This window comes from Leucoraja erinacea, chromosome 8, assembly GCF_028641065.1.
Source record: "Leucoraja erinacea ecotype New England chromosome 8, Leri_hhj_1, whole genome shotgun sequence".
Lineage (NCBI taxonomy): Eukaryota > Metazoa > Chordata > Chondrichthyes > Rajiformes > Rajidae > Leucoraja > Leucoraja erinaceus.
This window is the reverse complement of record NC_073384.1, coordinates 29,448,291-29,469,900: the sequence shown is the minus strand read 5'-3', so window position 1 is coordinate 29,469,900 and position 21,610 is coordinate 29,448,291. Positions and strand designations below refer to the sequence as shown.

At 44.3% G+C, this 21,610-nt stretch overlaps 2 protein-coding genes across 6 annotated transcripts in view; one reads left to right on the top strand and one right to left on the bottom strand.

The window, feature by feature from the left end:
* The window catches only part of cep170aa (centrosomal protein 170Aa), a 93,840-nt gene extending 73,894 nt beyond the window's left edge, over window positions 1-19,946 (bottom strand). For 2 of the 4 annotated variants that reach the window (XM_055639309.1, XM_055639307.1), the window contains exon 1: window positions 19,797-19,946. The gene's annotated coding sequence lies outside the window, so the exon portion shown is untranslated. The remainder of the gene's footprint in view (window positions 1-19,796) is intronic. The other 2 variants (XM_055639308.1, XM_055639310.1) reach the window with 1 other exon arrangement.
* Window positions 19,947-20,238: 292 nt separating this feature from the next.
* Window positions 20,239-21,610, top strand: part of sdccag8 (SHH signaling and ciliogenesis regulator sdccag8) — a 347,356-nt gene continuing 345,984 nt past the window's right edge. Inside the window, exon 1 of one of the 2 annotated variants that reach the window (XM_055639312.1) lies at window positions 20,239-20,442. In XM_055639312.1, coding sequence (XP_055495287.1) covers window positions 20,379-20,442 — 64 coding nt within the window. In that variant the 5' untranslated portion in view covers window positions 20,239-20,378. The remainder of the gene's footprint in view (window positions 20,443-21,610) is intronic. The other variant, XM_055639311.1, reaches the window with a different exon arrangement.

Genomic DNA, 21,610 nt, shown 5'->3' with positions numbered 1-21,610 from the left:
ATATTTCAGGTCTTATAAATTTGAGCTCTTCAAGAAAACAATTCGATTTCATCCTAAAAATATTTTGTTGCAGTTAAGTTAGTCTGTTGGATGATTTGAAAACCTTAATCCTAACTCCCCATCTTCATAAACTGGAAGCTGTTGTAGCTTTCCCAAACACAACTACACTGAGTGTTAATTCAGGCAAGTGTAGCTGAAATGGCCCAGATTTCTTCAGTAGGCTGTAGATGAGGAAAAGAACACATCATCCATTCTAAATTTCCACAGAAATCAAACAAAGTTATTACAATCACGACCAGCTGCGAAATAAATTTCAAACACAAGAATAAGTGTCCCAGCATAAAATAAGTTAATTTAGCAAATGTATCTTTAAAATAATTTAATTGCCTCAATTTGCTGGGCACCTGAGAAGTGAAGTGTTGAGGGTTAATTTGTTTTCTCCCTTATATCTGGAAAAGGTGCATGTTTTGGGGAACTCTTGATGGCTAGAATGTCAGGTCTATCGCCTTTCTCATATTCAGTTGTCAATCATCAATACAGTTAGTGCTGTCACAACTCCAGTGACTCGGTTTCAATCCTGACCTTCAATGCTGTCCATTCGGACTGGAATAACAGAGGAAAACCATGCAGCCACAGAGACATCACGCAAAGACCAATGTTTGGTAACTGATTATTGAAAATTGCTGCTAGCATTCAGACAAATTCTAGAATCTAAGCCAAGTTGATGGGGAGAATAAAATGGGATGAGACTACAATGGTTGGCACTACACAGTGAGCCAAAGGGACAATTTCCATGCAATATGACTGAATGATCATTCCTACATTATGTTGATCGAATGATCTGGATCTAAGACACTATTTAAAATGATTTTGTTCTTCAAGAAATACAACAGTAAGTAAATTATGTGTACAAGACAATGTATTTACTTTTACAATTATAAATGTTTTAGGTTCCTTTGGGCAATCAATGACAAAGCAGAGTGAACTTGTTATTTACTCATTCCAGAATCTTCTCAAAATGATTCGCTGCCTTCACTATAAAGAAATTTAAGTAATCCAAGATTCCTGTGCACTTTACAATTTTAAAAGTATAGAAAGGAAAGCCATGCCTTCAGGGTTTTGGTTCCTCTTAATGTTTAAACACAAAGGCGGCCTTGTTTAGTGATTTTAGAAACAGTTGAATCTACTTTAAAGAATTGAATCAGCTGATGGCTGTGCCTCACCACTATTTGGGTAGTCTTATTTTTTGAATACACCAGTGTTCCTTCCATTTAGTGTGATGTGTTTATTTTCCTTCCATTTAATTGAAAACAGAATTATATGACTATGATATAGAGACCTGCTAATGCAATCCATGCACAATCCTTTTGTGAATCTAAGAAATGCCTAAAATCTCAATGGATTCATTTATTACAATTTCTGTTAAAATTACACTCAAATTGCAAATGGTCAAGCTGAAATTTAACAGCAAATTCTTTCTGCGACAATTGCCAGGGGTCGCTGCGAAATGAAAGTAACAATGTTGGGAGAAAAAATATACAGCAGCTAGATGATGCAAGAGCCTGCAACTGGCCAACATCATCACTTCTTCACTGGTTACCCGCAAGTCAGTGTAAGCACTTCATTTGTGGCATTGTGATTCCGAGCATTTCTTAGATTCACAAAACAGAGTGCAAATTAAAAATGTAATACACTATTCTAGCAGCTTTAGCCAAACTGTTCCTATACAGTTACTTTAACAACCACTTACCTATCAGAAAATTGTTGAAATATTTCCTGTTCACAAAAAGACAAATCCAATCTGTCTAAATGTAATCATCAAAATGCTACGAAGGTAACGTTATCAACACTATTGAGTGGCACTTAATAATTCTTTAATAATTTGCTCATGTCAACTCAGGTTACCAAAACCACTGGGTTTCAGAGCTTGGAGCCTTAAGGGCCCGTCCCACTTGGGCGTCATTGGCAAAATCCTGGGGCGCCGCGGGCCACTGCCCACGCGCCGCCAGCTGTTCCTCGACCTGCTGGTTCGGCGCCATGCGTGTGTAATGCACACCATGTGCGCGTCACGACGCACGTGTGACGCGCAAAGTATGTTGCGTCGTGCATCGTGACACGTAAATGACGTGCAAATAACGCCCAAGTGGGACAGGCCCTTTAGTTCAAACAAGGACTAAAGAGTTGAATTCCAGAAGACATGAAGCAAGATTAACTGTACTTATTTTAAAGAAAGCATTTGACAAGTGCAACATCAAGAAACACTGGTAAAAGTCTGAAAACATTCCAGTGCTCAAACAAAGGAAGATGGCTATAGTCATTGAGGTCAATCAACCAGCCCTAGGACATCACTACAGGAGTTTGAGGCCTAACCATCTATGATGCTGCATCAATAAGTTTATTTCCATTATGGAGTCAAAAGGAAGACATTCACTGATGTTTAAACAATATTAAATTTGGTTTGCAACTCCTTAGCATCCCCAAAACTCCTCAAAGGAGCAAGACCAGGGCAAGCATCAGGCAACGGGCTATTAAGTGGCAGGGAACAGTTGCAGGACCATGGCAGGACCTTCATAGTGAATGGCAAGGCCCTGGGATTGGTGTAGAGCAGAGGGATCTAGGAATGCACGTACATTGAAAGTGGGGTCACCGGTAGATAGGATGGTCAAGGCAGCTTTCAGTACATTGGCCTTTATCAATGAGGGGTATATGTGTATTTTTACAATACTGTAGAGATTTTGAAGAATAAGATTATTATTCAGGTTTTTACACCAATACACTGTTCTTAACAAAAATCTACCCATCATGTGAAACCTTATAAATAAAGATATAAATTAGTTAACTTCAGGACCGAAAGTCAAAAACTTTTTTCAGGAGACAAATTTTAATCGTTTTACCACCATTTTGGACACCAAAAATGTGACAAAAACTCTGCCACATTAAGTCATGAATATTTAATTCATAAATAAACTTCATATGGCCCCTCATACATATATGTTTTGATAATGATCTAGGGAAATATCTTCATCAATACCAGTTAAAAAATTACAGTAACATGTCTGGTATTACACCTAGGAAAGACCTGGTAACGGTCGTTGTGTTTGGTGTCCATTGTCACAACGACCATTATCGGGGTCGGTACCTCCGTAAGTTAAACCACGGAGGCTCCAAACCTCTATTGCTTTACACAAACCCTGAGGTATTCTAATTTTTTGGGCGTTAATTATTTTTTCTAATATTCAAATTGAATACATCAAAAACATTGTGGTGTCAAAAACACAACGACCGTTTATAATATATTTTTCGACATTTTAAAGTCAATTAAAAAAAAATTTGGGGCATAAATTGGTCATCAAAACTAAGAAACTGAGCCAATCTTCAATTTGGCAACACATTGTCTCTTGTTTACCTTTCGTACGGATCAAGTCGCGAACTTCATTCCTTCGTGTCAACTTCCGGAAGCGCCACAACGACCGTGACGGAGACATTTTACTTACTAAAAAAATCATCCCAAATCAAACCTTTTGACAAATCATCGTCCATCGATATAGCTCAAATCCATAAGGTAATGTACCATTTTTTTCTATCTATGGATATATTTTGCTGTGAAATGTTTGAATTTCCTCTCAAACTGTGATATTGAGATGAATGACCGCATTTGTGTTTGCGTTCGTGTTCGTGTCGACCGCAACGTCTGTTACGTAGAAAAGCACTTCTTTACTTCGTCCGATAAATTGTAGACCATTTAAATTTTTTGTTACGATTAATATCAAGGAGGTATCAGCGAATAAGTTCACAATTATTTAGTTTCGTGTTAGATCACATTGGTGAAAATGTTTGGTTTCCTCTAATAATGTTACGTTCGTTTTCTGGGACACAAAACCTTTGAGGGTCCATCGCAACGTACATTTGTGTGTATGATCATGACAATCGATTTTCATTTTATTAATTCCTTATCTGTTATAATTTTTTAGACTGAAAGTGAGCAAGTTTCTTTCTAAATTATTCTTGGGATGCTGGAGTTTTAAGCTCACTGTGTTTTATTTTTCGATAAATTTGATGTGGTAAAGCATAAGAATAGGCCTGACTCTTAACTAAAGGACACATTTTCTATATTTCATACAGTCTTAATTTCTTAAGGTTTTTATGTATGTACTTACAAATGAAGCCAAAGATACAATGTATTGTAATGTATGTTTTTCTTACATAACGCGCGTTGCGGTGTCCACTCAGATGGATGCAGTATTCTACTACAGGTGCACAACCTTTTATCCGGTGTTCCAGAAACCGAAAAGCTCCGAAAACCGGCCATTTTTTCCAGATGTCGTCTGCGCACCAAAGCTCGCGTTTGGCGCCAAACTTGACCCGAAATGACCCACGGTCAACCCAGGTCTGTACTACTGTAGCGGCTGCCTCCTCCCTGGAGACCGGGAGACGCTTAAACATCTGTAAATCGTTGCTTAAATGTTAGTCAGTTAGTTTGGAGGGCTTTTATGTGAAGGGGGGTGAAGGGGTAAACTTTAATTCTTAGTCCCCTACCTGGTCGGAGAGGCGGGGAGCGGTCAATGCCTTACCGGGTCGCTGTGCAGTAAGCTCCGCAGCGCTGTGGCCGGTGGGGCTGTGGGCGACGCCGGTTGTAGCTCCGACCCCGGCAACTCTACCCCTGGCTGCGAGGCGCTCCAAATCCAGCGCGGCCCGCGGCCGGACGTCCCAGCTCCGCGAATGTCGGGAGTCGCCGGCTTTGCAGTGCTGGGATACCAGCGGGGAGCGGGCAATGCCTTACCGGGTCGCCGTGCGGCAAGCTCCGGAGCGCTGTGGCCGCCGACACACAACATCGCGGAGCGTCGCTGGATTTGGAGCCGCGCAGCCAGGGGTAGAGTTGCCGGGGTTGGAGCTCCAACCGGCGCCGCCCGCGGCCGGACGGAGCCCCCAGCTCCGCGGCTCCAAATCCAGCGACGCTCCGCGATGTTGTGTGTCGGCGGCCACAGCGTTCCGGAGCTCGCCGCCGACTCCTGACATTCCCGGAGCTGGGACGTCCGACCGCGGGCGGCGCTGGATTTGGAGCAGCGCAGCCAGGGGTAGAGTTGCCGGGGTCGGAGCTACAACCGGCGCCGCCCGCGGCCGGACGGAGCCCCCAGCTCCGCGAGGTTGGGAGTCGCCGACCAGGTAGGGGACTAAGAATTAAAGTTTCCCCTTTCACCCCGACTCCACCACCACCACATAAAATCCCTCCAAACTAACTGACTAACATTTATGCAATGAGTCTCCCGGTCACCCGGGAGGAGGCAGCAGCTCCAGACTTTTCAAGCCGCCCGCGCTACCTACCTAATCTACGCTAAAAATCTTCCATTCGGAAATCCGAAAATGTCCGAAATCCGACAAGTGTCTGGTCCCAAGGCTTTCGGATAAAAGGTTGTGCACCTGTACATGATCAGGTAAACCAAGTGGAAATGGTGTTTGTGATTTTATTGTTCCATGTGGTATTCATAAACATAGAAAGGAATAAGAAATATGCGTACTTACTGTGCCAACCAGGTCATTGGTGGACACCACGTGACAACTGTTACACAGAGAAACAGAAACATAGAGAATAGGTACAGGAGGAGGCCATTCGGCCCTTCGAGCCAGCACCGCCATTCATTGTGATCATGGCTGATCATCACCCATCAATAACCCGTGCCTGCCTTCTCCCCATGTCCCCCGACTCCACTAGCCCCTAGAGCTCTATCTAACTCTCACTTAAATCCATCCAATGACTTGGTCTCCACTGCCCTCTGTGGCAGGGAATTCCATAAATTCACAACTTTCTGATTTTTCTCACCTCAGTCTTAAATGACCTCCCCTTTATTCTAAGACTGTGGCCCCTGGTTCTGGACTAACCCAACCTTTGGAACATTTTTCCCGCATCTAGCTTGTCAAGTCCTTTTATAATTTTATATGTTTCTATAAGACCCCCCCCCTCATCCTTCTAAACTCCAGTGAATACAAGCCTAGTCTTTTCAATCTTTCCCCATATGACAGTCCCGCCACCCCAGGGATCAATCTCGTGAACCTACGCTGTACTGCTTCAATCACAAGTATGTCCTTCCTCAAATTAGACCAAAACTGTACACAATACTCCAGATGTGGTCTCACCAGAGGCCTATACAACTGCAGAAGAACCTCTTTACTCCCATACTGAAATCATCTTGTTATGAAGGCCAACATTCCATTAGCTTTCTTCACTGCCTGCTGTACCTGCACGCCAACATTCAGCGACCAGTGTACAAGGACACCCAGGTCTCGCTGTACCCCCTCTTACCTAACCTAACCCCATTGAGATAATACCCAACCCCATTGAGATAATAATGCATTTGTGTATACTGATGCAATTTTCAGAAACTTGCCATCAATGTGCTATCTTTTCTTATATTTTTTGTTGATACGATGTTAGCCATGAACCCAATAATGTGCTTGTCAACTTTTCTGAAGGAATTTGAAATTTGACCCCCTTGTCACATTGTGTGCCAACTATTGTAAAAAATACACATATGCAAAATAAAGCATAACCCCAGCAAATAGATAATAAGAAACCAAACAATATAAATCAAGCAGAAGCAAAAATAAAGTAGACAAGTTGAAGAATACCATTCAGAAATGTTAAAAGAGTGGTCAAAGAGAGCTCAGAAAATGAGTGCTAAACAATAGAGAAATTCTTGCATCATTTTTATAAGAAAATAACCATACTAAAATATACAAATTAGTCAAGGCATGATTAACTGCAAATATTCACTAATGTAGCGGGAACGCGTAGGAGTCCAGCCAATAATTAGACAGGACACAAACGGTATTTAATAAGTTAACAGTGCTGCTCCCTATCCTCACTGGGCACGGGCATTACCTGACCTTAAATACCCCCAAGGATAAACCCTGTGACCTGCGCCTCCCACACCGAGTCACTTAACTCCTCCCCCCCACAGCCGAGGATTCACTCTGCCCGTAGCTTGCCGTCAGGTGCCGCCACACTAGGAGGATAGGATTGTGAAAGTGTTCTGTATAATCTGACAATCTAGGAAGGGTTTAAAAACAATTTTAAAACTGGAGTTTTCCCAATTGAAACTGCAGTAATGTGTGCGTAATGTTCAGCTTTGAACTTGTGCATTTTAACACAGCACTAGATGTTAAAAATAAACCAAAAAGGCTCAAGACTTACCATGGCTAGCTGTTTTATACTATGGAAAGTAATTTCCATTACAATTTTCCAACAGCTTATAATATAGTCGCTATAACATAATAAAGGAGCCCAAGGTGCTCCACATATTGCTATGACACGGAGCCACAGGTAATATCAAAGGCAATGATCAAAAACTTTATTCCAAATAGTACAGATGTAGACAAGTAGAGGGGTTTTGGAATGGAATTCCAAAGCTTAGCGTCTTGTCAGCCGGCTTGAAAGGCAACTAAAAATATATTCCACTTAGAACGAGCAGGCGCGGAGACATCCGTCCACATTCAAAGATTTCATCTCCCGTCTCCCCGCAGTGTGTAGACCTGGCAGTAAATTCAATTAAAATATAGCAAACCTCCGCCCGCTGGTCTTCTAACTACATGATGCGGGTTTCAAACAAATCATAAGCATAACTGCTCTGGCACTGGACGGTGCGCATTTTCGCTTTGTAGGTCATATCAATAGATGCGGCCGCGCTGAATTCTATCTTTAACTCAAAGCCGCAGGATAGAGCCGTCTTCTTTAACACGGTTGCATCGCCGCCACCGCCTCCTTGCTGCACAATGGCAGCGAGTGCCGGGGCCGAGATCTTGCCTAGTTTTTTAAAGTTCTGAAATTGAATAACTTTCTATACTGAATCAGAATATACTTACTGTGTGAGATGCTGTCCAGCTCCTCTATTTGATACTTAAAACAGACCTTCATTCATGGTTACTCGTGAGCCAACTCGGGAGAGGAACTTGGCATATCGCAGAATTGAGAAGTAAACGGCAAACTTAGACATACACATGGGAACTCGTTTAAACTCGTGAACATAAACTTGGAATCTCGTAGACAACCGCAAGTGTGATTTTTTCTTTCACGCGGGATCACTCGTGGGTTGATTCGCACCGTGAGACAGGGCCATGAGAATCATTGAAAATGCATGAAACAGGTGGTGGCAATTCAGTTCATCTTGTCAACTTTCCAGTATTTGATCAGTGGCCTATAGGTCAATCCCCTTCAATGATAATAAATGGGGATGGGGGGGGGGGGGGGGGAGATCTGTGGAAATAAAATTTTGAAAATTCAGGAAGCTAAGATGGGGAATTTGGTACAGAAAAGGAGATAAACACGGAGCAGATTAGCCCTGACCATGTTGACTGCCGGAGTTGGTTTGAGCTGTCGAGTAGACTACTCCTACTTTCCTACTCAATAAATATATCCTAACAGTGCACAGTTGCTCAGTTATTCAGGTGTGGTCTTACCAACAGCCGTCTAATTGGAACAAGATTTCCTTACTTTTAATACCGACTCCCTTGTATTAATAGCCAAATTGGTTTCCAGAATCAATTCTGAACCTGTCCTGCCCAATTGCAACAAAAGATTCAATTTGGGGATGGAGATTGCATTAAGATGCACATAATAAATGATAATATTGCTACTTTCATTCACATCTCATGAACAAGCTTGTAAAACGTGCCAGATTTCACCAATTTCAATGGGGTCTGTCGAACGACAGATAAACTGCAAATAGGAAATCAAGTAGTTTTAAAATCTTCTTATTTTTACATTTTTATTCTAGAGTAAATACAGGGAAGTAGTTCCAATCATTGGAAGGATGAAGAATTCTGGGAAACCATTAATGGATGACAGCAGGCTTTTAACAAAATGGTTATTATCTAGAAATGACTGACGATGACAACAGTGCCTTTCACAATGGAATTGAATAGGCCAAGGAAGAGAATAGTTTTCAGGGAAAAAAAAATTGGAATGGGTGTTTGTTTCTACTTGGATGCTGAACCATCATCGACATCCTTACTGCATCCTCACAGTTTAATTAATTTAGTCAGTCATAACCTAGCCACAGGATTACTCAAATGGTTTCCTTTTGCCACATAGCATCTTGTTTTTTCATCATAAGAAACAAGTCCAGAAAAATAAATTCAAATCATAAAAATAGTGTCAATAGCCCACAATAAAATCAGCATAAAACAAATCCAGGACTGACATATAAAGGTTCTTCTGCACACAGAGTGATCAACAAATGGAAATAAAATGTTAGGTACAAAACAGTGTTAAGAATTCTGGTATTATTTAAGAAAGAGACCCTTCCAGGGACGATTACTAAACAGAGACACAAAAAAAGCTGGAGTAACTCAGCGGGACAGAAAGCATCTCTGGAGAGAAGAAATTGGGTGACGTTTCGTGTAGAAACCCTTCTTTAGATTTCCTCTGGTTTTAGTGTTTTAGTTTAATTTAAAGATGCAGCGTGGAAACGGGCTCTTCGGCCCACTGAGTCCACGCCAACCACCGATCACCCGTACACTAGTTCTATCCCACACATTAGCGACGTAAGTCAAGAGTGTTTTATTCTCTCACGTTCGATTTAGAACAATGAAATCCTTACTTGCAGCAGCACAACAGAATATGTAAACACAGTACTCTGTAAACAATGTTATAAATGAGAAAACAAAACAGTGTATATTTATATGTATATATGAATATATAACGGTGTGTGTGTTTGTGTGTGTGTGTTATATATACCCACACACACACAATTTCCCTCCTGGGATTAATAAAGTTATATCGTATGTGTAGGAAGGAACTGCAGATGCTGGTTTAAACCGAAGATAGACACAAAAAGCTGGAGGAACTCAACAGGTCAGCCAGAATCTCTGGACAAAAGGAAAATATCACATTTTGGTTTGGGTCTGAAAAAGGTTCCTGCACACCTTTGAAATGTAGAAGGAAACAAGAGCATCCGGAGAAAACCCGTGCGATGAAAGGGAAAAGGAGCAAACTCCATACAGACAGCACCCATATTCAGGATCAATTCCGGGTCTCTGGCACTTTTAGGCAGCAACTTTATGGCTAATGTACTGCCCCATCATCTTGACCTGAATTAAAACATACAGTAGCTGTAAAGGGGGACATACCGCGACTTAGATTTAAGACTGTAAATGGATAGTTTATATTTTTTGTAACCATAGTTATCAACGTATAATTTTTTGTGTGTTGGAAAACAAAATAGTGGCACAGCTGGTAGACTTGTTGCCTCACACGCCAGAGATTTGTGTCCGATCCTGCCCTCGGGCACTATCTGTGTTGAATTTGCACATTCTCCCTGCAAGCCTGTGGGTTTCCTCCCACATCCCAAAGACGCATTGGCTTTGTAGGTTAACTTGTCTCTGTAAAATTGCCCCTAATGTGTAGGGAGTGTCAAGTCAAATTTATTTAATTAGCACATTTGAAAAACAACTCTCGTTGACCAAAGTGCTTTACATTTGTTATAAGAATAGTATACACAAGCAAGCTACATACATATATACAAAGTGGGTGAGGAAAATGGGATAACAGAACTTGTGTGAATGGGTTGTAGACAAAAAAGCTGGAGAAAATCAGCGGGTGAGGCAGCATCTATGGATGGAGCAAAGGAATAGGCGACGTTTCGGGTCAAGACCCTTCTTCAGACTGATGTCGGGGGGGGGGGGCGCGGGAAAAAGAAAGGAAGAGGCGGAGACAGTATGCTGTGGGAGAGCTGGGAATGGGAGGGGAAGGAGGGAGAAAGCAAGGACTACCTGAAATTGGAGAAGCCAATGTTCATACTGCTGGGGTGTAAATTACCCAAGCGAAATATGTGCTGTTCCTCCAATTTGCAGTGGGCCTCACTCTGGCCATGGAGGAGGCCCAGGACAGAAAGGTCGGATTCGGAATGGGAGGGGGAGTTGAAGTGCTGAGCTACCGGGAGATCAGGTTGGTTATTGCGAACTGAGTGGAGGTGTTGGGCGAAGCGATCGCCAAGCCTCACCGGTCTCACCGAGGTTGATCATACGTTGAATAATCTAACCACATTTTAGTTTCGAAGTGGAAAGAAATAGAAATTGCATTCATTACAACGTGTAAAAAGAGTTGAGTTACTGTATTATAATTTTGTTGCATGTCATTGTGGTATATATCATGTCTTGATTGGTGAATGTTTAGTTTGTGACTTTATTTGAAGCAGAAATAATATGTGAATGCTTCATTGAGAATAATTCCGACTGGTAACTACGCACTTAGTGCGAGCACATTATCGCACACGTCATGCAAGCCGTCTTAAATGAACGCCTAAACTGTCATTTGGCAACCTAAAAAGCTGCCTAGGTTGCCCGGCTGACAACAGAGAAAAAAAGTTAAGTGAGAGCCCTGCAATTAAATGATCAGTCTGAAGAAGGATCACGACCCGAAACGTCACCAATTCCTTCGCTCCATAGATGCTGCCTCACCTGCTGAGTTTCTCCAACATTTTTGTCTACCTTCAATTTTTCCAGCATCGGCAGTTCTTTCTTAAACATCCAATTAAATGTGAACAGTTGGCAGCACAGTAGCACAGCTTGTCACCTCATTGCCCAAAACCTGGGTTCCACCCTGGTCTCGGGTGCTGTCTGTGGGGAGTTTGCAGTTCTCCCTGTGACCGCATGGGTTTCATCCAGGTCCCTCCCACATTTGTAGGTTAGTTGGCCTCCATAAATTACCCCAAGTGTGTGTGGGGTGGGTGGTAAAGTGGGGTAAACAAGATTCAAGATTCAATTTAATTGCCATTTGGACCCCTTGAGGTCCAAACGAAATGCCGTTTCTGCAGCCATACATTACAAACAAATAGACCCAAGACACAACATAATTTACATAAACATCCATCATATCGCTGTGATGGAAGGCCAAAAAAAACGTATCTCTCCACTGCACTCTTCCCCCCCCCCCCCGATGTCAGAGTCAAAGTCAAAGCCCCCGGCTGGCGATGGCGATTGCCCCGCGGCCATTAAAGCCACGCCGGGTGGTGCGAGGTCGCACACCGGGTCTTGGTGTTAGAGCCCCCGGCGTGCGCTCGCAGAGTCCCGCGGCCATTCCAAGCCGCGCGGGGCGGTGATGTCAGGCCCCGCTCCAGGAGCTCATTCGACCCCGCAACTCGGGCGGGAGAAGTCGCCGTTGCGAGAGCCCTGAAAAGCAGTCTCCCTCCAGGGACCCACGGGCTCCCGGTGCCGCCGTCCACCAGACCTGCAGTTGCAGCCTCCGAATGTCCGGAGGTCGGGCCACAGCAGCAGCAGCGCTCCTCCACTGCTCCACCCACTCCGGACTCGGCCAGCTCCGCGACGGTGACGGTGAGTCGTCAGCACCAGAGTCCCCGGTCTTCTCCTGTTGGAGGCCGCTCCTCGTTGCAGTCCCAACGATAACGGAGACCCGACAAGAAAAGGTCGGGTCTCCCGTGCAGGGAGAGATTTAAAAGTTACCCCCCCCCCTCCCACACACACCCCAACAAAAAATAACAAAAACTACACAGAAAAATAATAAAAAATAATAAAAATGCGGACGGGCTGCAGAGGCCGCTGCTGACGAGAGTCGCGCCGCCTACCGAACAGAACGTGTGTGTGAACAGGTGATCAATGACCGACATGGACTTACTTGGTGGGTCAAAGGGCCTGTTCCAATGCTGTACCTTTCAATCAATCATTTACCCTGAAAATCCAGCAAAATCCGGGTTTACCAGATTATCAACATTTTACTGTTGGAGAATTTGAGGGATGTTAAGAATAGGTCAGTTTTCCCAAATGAGTGACGAGAGGCTGGAATTCATTGGCCAAAAAGTGTTCATAGCAGTACTCTCGAATATTGAAAAAATTATCTGGTTGAACCCTTACACGTTGAAAGCACGGTTAAACAATTAAATATTAAAATTCATGATTTAGAAAGTCAAATTATTTTTATGCTTTGAAAAGTTTCAACCGTTCCAATGTGAGACATGCACTATTCCCCAGCTTTCTCTTTCATCATTCCAAAGGAAAGTTCGCTTTCCCTTCTCTGGTCCTCTTCCATCTCCACATCTATTAACTGCCTTTCCCATTATACCTTCAATATTATATTGTTAGTTATCACATTACATGGCTGAAATTAATTTATACATATATATATACAATATATATACACATACATATATATATATACACATATACACACACACATACTGTATATATATATATATACACACACATACATATATATATACATAAATACACTCATAAATATACACATAAATATAGTCCGAGGGGTGGCACCATTGAGCGTGGCAGCCTCCCCAGCAGCTGTCTGTCCTTTCATCTTTTTGTCATTTTTATTTTAGTCTGTCTAAAAGTTTGTTTTTGGAGGTCTTTTAATATTTATCGGTCCTTATACCTCCTTCCTCATCTCCATCCAGGGACCCCAGCAGTCCTTCCAGGTGAGACGGAGGTTCACACGCACCTCCTCTATTGAATCTGGTGCTCCCGTTGTGGCCTTCTGTACATCAGCGAGACCAACTGTAGACTCGGCGACCTTCTAACCGATCATAGAAACATAGAAAATAGGTGCAGGAGTAGGCCATTCGGCCCTTCGAGCCTGCACCGCCATTCATCATGGCTGATCATCTAACTCAGTATCCTGTACCTGCCTTCTCTCCATACCCCCCCATCCCTTTAGCCACAAGGGCCACATCTAACTCCCTCTTAAATATAGCCAATGAACTGGCTTCAACTACCTTCTGTGGCAGAGAATTCCACAGATTCACCACTCTCTGTGTGATAAAAGTTTTCCTCATCTCGGTCCTAAAAGATTTCCCCCTTATCCTTAAACTGTGACCCCTTGATCTGGACTTCCCCAACATCAGGAACAATCTTCCTGCATCTAACCTGTCCAACCCCTTAAGAATTTTGTAAGTTTCTATAGGATCCCCCCTCAATCTTCTACATTCTAGCGAGTACAAGCCGAGTCTATCCAGTCTTTCTCCATATGAAAGTCCTGACATCCCAGGAATCAGTCTGGTGAACCTTCTCTGTACTCCCTCTATGGCAAGAATGTCCTTCCTCAGATTTGGAGACCAAAACTGTACGCAATACTCCAGGTGTGGTCTCACCAAGACCCTGTACAACTGCAGTAGAACCTCCCTGCTCCTATACTCAAATCCTTTTGCCATGAATGCTAACATACCATTCGCTTTCTACACTGCCTGCTGCACCTGCATGCCTACTTTTAATGACTGGTGTACCATGACACCCAGATCTTGTTGCATCTCCCCTTTTCCTAATCGGCCACTTACACTTAGTCTGCCAAGGCTTGCATGAACTCTCAGTTGCTATCCATTTTAACCTTTCTGTCCTGGGCCTCCTCCATTGACACAGCCAGGCCACGCGCTGCTTGGAGGAACAACACCTTATATTCTGCTTGGGCAGCTTGCAACCCAATTGCATGAACATTGAATTAGCCAATTATAGGGAACTACTACGTAACCCTCTCCCTCCCCAATCTTCCTCCATATATATCCCCCCCCCCCCACCCCATATAACCTCCATCACCCCTGTGGTCCACATTGACTCACACCCATTTCTCCCCTCCACCTCCATTCCTTCCTCTAACTCTTCATTCCTTCACCTTTTTATTTCTGGCCTTTGCTCAACCATCTACCTATCAACTAACTCTCCTCATCGGTGTTCGCTTATTACCTGCCAGACTTTGAACTGCACCTCCTCTCACCCAGTTTTCTGTCTTCCCCCATCACGCCAATCAGTCTGAAGAAGGGTCCCGACACAAGACGCTGCTTAATCATGTTCTTCCGCAATGCTGCTGACCCACTACGCTACTTCAGCAATCTGCGTCTCCTGATGGCAAGGTTCGGATGAAATTGGAAAAATTGTTGCTTACACCAGGTTTTGAAAACTGAAAACAGGCCATTTTGTAATATTTGCTGTACAGCAGAGACAGAGAAGTTGAGACACTTTCTGCTCATTATATACATTAGCAATCTAAATAACAATGTATTGGTTTATAATTGTCATGTGTACCAAGGGACTGTGAAAAACTGATTTCACTGTATAGGTGCACAACCTTTTATCCGAAGTTCCAAATAACGAAAAGCTCTGAATAGCGGACATTTTTTCAGTCCTTGAAGAAAGGTCCTTGAAGACGTTCACCGAGGGCGGCCCGCAGAGGTGACAGCGGAACCTCCGGTCGGTCCTCGAAGAAAGGTGAACTAAATCCCCATTCATAAAAGAGAAGGCGAGGGTATATTGCGCGGGAGGGTTAATAATTGACAATCTGCTGCTGCCTGCCCGCTGAGTTAAAAAGTTCCCATGGTAGGCTCACGATACACAGTGTATCGTGAGTCTACCGTGGGAACTTTTTAACTCAGCGGGCAGGCAGCAGCAAATTGTCGCTCCCTTCAGTTTCACCCCACCTACACCCCTCTGCTTCCCGGCCATGTGTGTGACCCGTTCCCTCCCCTCTCCAGCTCCCCACCCATTGCACCGGCGCGGGGGCTTTGCACTGTCTTCACGTCGGAGCCAGTGCCAGTCACCGGAGACGTCAGGACCAACGGGACATCGGCCCCCAGGCCCACTGCAAGCACGGAGATCCCAGAGACCCACAGCCAGCAGCAGCCCAGTCCCGTTCCAATTCCAGGGAACACGCTCACCGTAGGGACAGAAGCTGATGGTGTGCAAGGTACGTCTTGGTCTTGGGGTTGCGGATGAGGGGGCGCAGCTCGGGAGCTGAGACTGGGAACTGTGGGGTTGTTTGCAGTTGCAGAGGGAGGGGGCAAGGGCGGTACAGTTCCCAGTCTCAGCTCCATTCCAGGGGGTGGCCGGAGACGTCAGGACCAACGGGACACCGACTGCAAGTACGGAGATCCCAGAGACTCACAGCCAGCAGCAACTTTAGCCCAGCTCCAACTCCAGAGGAACCCGGGTTGCGGATGAGGGGGCGCAGCTCGGGCTGTGGGCGAACTGCCACTTGTCGCTGTAGCGGCCCATCGGGGAGCGGGTTCCTGTTGGTCCTGACGTCTCCGGCCACCCCCCTGGACAGGAGCTGAGAGACATCAGGACCACCAGAAGCCACTCCCCGATGGGCCACTACAGCGACAAGTGGCAGTTCGCCCACAGCCCGAGCTGCGCCCCCTCATCGGGACACCGACCCCCAGGCCCACTGCAAGCACGGAGATCCCAGAGACTCACAGCCAGCAACAACTCTAGCCCAGCCCCGCTCCAACTCCAGAGGAACCCGGGTTGCGGATGAGGGGGCGCAGCTCGGGCTGTGGGCGAACTGCCACTTGTCGCCGTAGCGGCGCATCGGGGAGCGGATTCTTCGGGAGTTGGAGGGACAGGGAGACACAGCGGCTTTTGAGAATGGTGGGCAATCACTGCCAAAGTTCTGCCCACACAGTCAGTACACCTCTCCTACACTTGTCTCCCGCACTAAGATCATCTCGCAGAGAATGATCCCAGCCTAACCCTCCCTATTCTCACCTATTCTGCAAGAAAAAAACTACATTGCAGACTCAAACTCGCGATCGAGTAACTGCCGGGATCGAGGCGCAAACTCGCGACCTTGCGGATATGAGCCGAGCACTCTACCACTGCGCCAGCCGTTAAAATCTACGCTAAAAATCTTCCATTCCGAAAGCCGAAAAATTCTGAATTACGAAAAGTGTCTGGTCCCAAGGCTTTCGGATAAAAGGTTGTGCACCTGTATAAGGTAAATATATGCTGATGATACAAAGAAATGGATGGTACTGTCAATAGTAAGACATTTTTCACCTTGAGAATCAGATTCTAAGGTGGTTTGTTAGGTAGAATAGGTATACAGATTCCAATTGCAGAAAGATTATGATATAGCTTTGTACAACAGCTAGTGTACTGCATGCAATCCTGGGCATCATTACTTTAAGGAAGGTTGAATTTGTACTGAAGAGAATGCAGAGAAGAATGCTGCCTGGGATGGAGTGGTTCGTTTGTTACGAAAACTGGACAGACAGCATTTTATTTTCCTTTGAGGAGAGACAGCAGAAGGTAGATAAAGACAGGCATAGGTAGGGTAAATAGTGAAAAACATTTCCTATCAGCAGAAGCGTCTTTAACCAGAGGGCATAGTTCTAAAGTAAGGGATAAAAGATCAGAGCAGGAATTATTTCCACTTTCACACATATGTGGAAGTATCTGATTAAGGCAGAGTTGGAGATAGGTAGCCTGACAACTTAAGGCACGTGTAGAAAGGAACTACAGATGCTGGTTTATACCCGTTTATAAGCCAGGTATCTGTTTATAAGACATACAGGTCCACCACCGTTTTTACGACATCTGGTGGTCTGGCACCTCCTTTAACCTAGACAAAATAATGAGGGCGCACTTGAAATCCACGAAAATGTGGCACCTAGGCTGGGTGAAGCAGCTGATCTTGACTTCATTGGGACTTCCAGGGCCAATAGGCGGGTCGAATTTGCCCCCTGTTGCTAGGGCTCTGGAACTCCAGCATGGCTGGAGCCGGCAGATCCATTCCCATATCCAACATCCTCACCGATCAGCAGATTGAATTTGACCCCCGCAGCAGGGGCTCTGGAACTCTGGCACAAACGGAGCCGGTATATCCGTTCCCATAGCTGACTTTGCGGGCCAGTATCTCGGCTCCTCTGTGGCCTAGGCCGACCTTTCCACAACCTTTCAACTCCTCTTTGAGGCCAAGACCACTGATGGTCTGGGAAAATGGATAATCTACAAAGGCTCTGGAAACAAGGATGCTGGAAAATCAGTGGACCACCTGTATTTGGACAATAATGTCGTGACATAGAATAGTATGGGCCTAATGCTGGAAAATGGGATTAGTTTAGAAAAGTATCTGGTAGCTGCCATGGGCTAAAAAGGCCTGTTTCAATGCTTTATGAATCCAAAGCAAATGATTGGCATGTAGTGTATTTATACCATACATAAGACATGTGTACAATTCTACCCAATTAATCAGAGGGTTTGCCAAGCTTTTTTTTTTTTTTATTAAATCATCCTAGGTACTGCAAAAATCTCAAATCCAGATGTGAGTTTCAATCTGTTACTACTAATACTGTACAAAAGTAAAAAAAGTACAGATGCTGAAAATATTCAACAGCAGAGCACATCTGTGCAAAAAGAAACAGTGTTAAAATTTCAAGTCAGCAGCCTTTCATCATAATGGCTGATAAACTTTTGCCTGAACAATTTGAAATAAGAACCTTTTTCCTCTATTCAGATACTGCTTACACTCTGGTTCTAACAACTAAATATGTTTTCAAGTTGCTGTTTTCAACTGAAATAGGTATTTCGATTGACTATGTTTTTGCTAAATATCCTGGTTCAAGCAAAACAAACGAAGTAGCAATACAGGTAGCCTGCATATTCTGACTGAATTGCCAGAGCACAAGGCCACATGAGAGCTAACAGCAACGTTTAGGCACTGCTGGAAATCCGTTCTCATTGACTGTTCAGAGTATTTTTGTATCAGATAGAAGTCTTTATAGTTTAGTGCTCTTATGAGAAAAGTAACCAAATCCATTCCAACTGGGTTTCCCTACATTTTATGACAACCAACAATTTTCCTTCGCATTCCCTTTATAAAGCACGAACAATGCTCCATTGTTTCATTGCCAAAGTACGAAAAATATCCGACTCAAATTAACTGAACCCAATCTCAATCAGAATGGCTTGAGAGAAGACTTACAGACGTGCTTAAATTGAAAGTCAGAAAGGAAAAAAAAATCTAGCCAGTTTCATGTGACCCAACTCCTCAGCGGGAAAGGGAACGTACAGGAAAAGGAAACATTTCCTGTAAAAACGTTATTTGATTAATTTTACATCTCAAATATGCGCTGCTTCTACGACAACGCAATATTTTCCAAGAGGTAAAAAGATACAATCCGATCACCAAAATTCAATAATAAAAAATGGGAAATAGTGAAAAATCTGTTCCGTAAGATTGCTATGCCCCTACTACTGCTGGCAGGATGCCAGCAATGTGCTTATAGTTGCTACCAATTATATGTGTGATCTGTGCATTACTGTATTCTTTCTAGCAATCTCCGAAAGGTTTCGACTGAAGGATCATTGGCCACATCTGTTAATAGAAAATCTAGCGATTCTTTACACAGTGAATGCCGCAAATAAATGTAAAAACTACATTAAATAGGCTCAAATTCCCATTTGAAACGCTGCGTTACCAACCCCTTTTGTTTAGGGAACGGAATGAAAAATTACAATGATAACGTGACGATTGCGTGTTCGTTTGACGTGTTAAATTATGAAATTACTCAAATTCACAGATGCTTAATTATAAACTCATAACAATAAACTGAAGGAAAAGGGGGCGGGCAAGGTCAATGCAAAATAAAAAAAATAAAAAACAAATATTGGGCTTGTTTCTACGCTGTTAAATAGACTTGCTGTAATCTATACATCTTGAGTTCGTAAAAATAATATGTTTTGGGCGAAGGTAAGTGCCATAATGAAATAAAAGCCGATCCTTCCAAGTAACGGATTGCCATTTGAACCCAAACCGCCTCCCCCCCGGATTCCATTGGGATGCGAAAGGAAAGTACATACGTCGACAGTAATCAGACGAAAATAAAAGTCAGCCCGCCGCGCTTCCCAGTCAGGCATCATCTCCCCACCCCTAATGCCGGCGAACGACAACGTCCCACACACAACCGTTAGCGCCCGAATTCCATTCCACTTCAAACTGTACGACCCGCTCCAGTGGACCCTCCCAGCCATTCCTTTATTACCTCCGTAAATCAGTAAGGCCGACTTACCCTAGCAGCGCAGCCGCCCTCTGCCCCGACTCAGGCAAACATCATCAACCGTCCCGTTGCTCGGCAATAACGTTATTATTCCACATAGTGGAGACTCAAGCAGGGAGAGAGCTCGGTCAACGCATGCGCCTAGCCGAGAGACACCTCGGAGAGATCTCGGGCTGAGAGTGGGCGGGGCGCCGTTCCCGATGGATATAACGTCCCTCCATTGACGGCGGACAAGAGACGTCACGCCGCCAACGGCAAAAGATGGCAGAATGAACAACGGGGGCAGATAACTGCTCGGACGTTTTTCTGCGCAAGGGTTTCTGGGAGTTGTATTTTCCTCTGCTGCATTTGCAACAAGTAATTCCATAGTTTGAACTTCATTTCCTAGGATCCATCGCGGAACAGCGCCCTCTCCTGAACCCGGTGTCTCTATGGTGAAGGAAGCCGAAAGTTTAATTTGAATCGGTGCTGATTGGTCCAGGGGCGGTGTCCTGTCAGCAGCGCTGGAGTTCAACCAAAAATCCGAGCATTTACAATTTAACGATTCTTTGTTGGAAAGGTATTTTCAGCCTTCCGTTATTCTTGCAGTCCACAATGAACCCTTCCTGCGATTCTGATATCGACGAGGATTTAGATACGTATCTGAAAGGTTTAAGAGGTGAGTGACTGGGGTTTGATTGCAAAGTAGATGTCGGTTAAAGGCACAGCAAAGGCCGGGACAACTATTGTAGATAGAAGGTACACAAAATTGCTGGAGAAACTCAGCAGCATCTATGGAGCGAAGGAAATAGGCAACGTTTCGGGCGAAAACCTTCTTCAGACTGACTATTCAGATTATTCAGACTATTGTAGATAGAATATACCGTGAATTAAATAAACATTGTTTACTAGATGTGTCATCTATCGAGAGCACAAAGTTTGTGAAGTTTCTGGTATCCTAAATTACAGATTGGTTGATTGGGTCAAGGATCTCATCAGAAACAGTCGGGTTAGGGTGGTAAACGCTGTGGGAAAATACCTATGTAATGTGTTAAAAGTGGAATTAAGATTTTGACAGCTCCTTTTGTTTACAAACATGTAGGAGGTGGAACCCCAACAAGCATAAGAGAACCACTTTCAATGTTCCTTTAAGATTGGCTCTACTCGCAGAGAATGGATATGTCTCAATACAGAGTCGATGTTTCAGTTTGATCTGGTTAAAGAATGAACACATTCCTCTACACACAGATGCTGCCTGAACTGTTTTTCCACAATTTTTTGTTTGTATTGGACGGTTACTCATTTAAAATGACAAGTGTAATAAGCGAGTTCGGTATTCCGACTGCGCATGCCCAGGTCGTCATCTTCATCATCGATGGTCACTCGAAACGAAAATAACTGTCCTCTCCTCTCCATAGGGTCATATACTTGTGGGTCTGCAGATGTCTGTAGAGGCCGATCTGCGATCCACACACCTTGGTGCAACTGGCGGAGACTGGCGGTAGTTGGTAGTCGTCGGGCCCCCTTCTCTCTCTCTCCTTACGGTGCTGTCGCTTTGTCTCTGCGACACGACGTAGCTCCGTTTCATGACGTGCAGCTCCTTCCTGCATGGATTTCCTCCAGGAGCGCCTGCCCAGTGCAATTTGCTCCCAGTTGCTCGATGTGATGTGGAATTTCTTCAAACTGTTCTTGATGTTGTCCTTGAAGCATTTCTTTGGCCCGCCGGGGGCTCGCCGACCTTCCTTCAGTTGAGAGTATAGGATCTGTTTAGGGAGGCGTGTGTTGGACATGCGGATGACATGACCAGTCCATTGAAGTTGGCGCTGCATTATTGTGATGGCGATGCT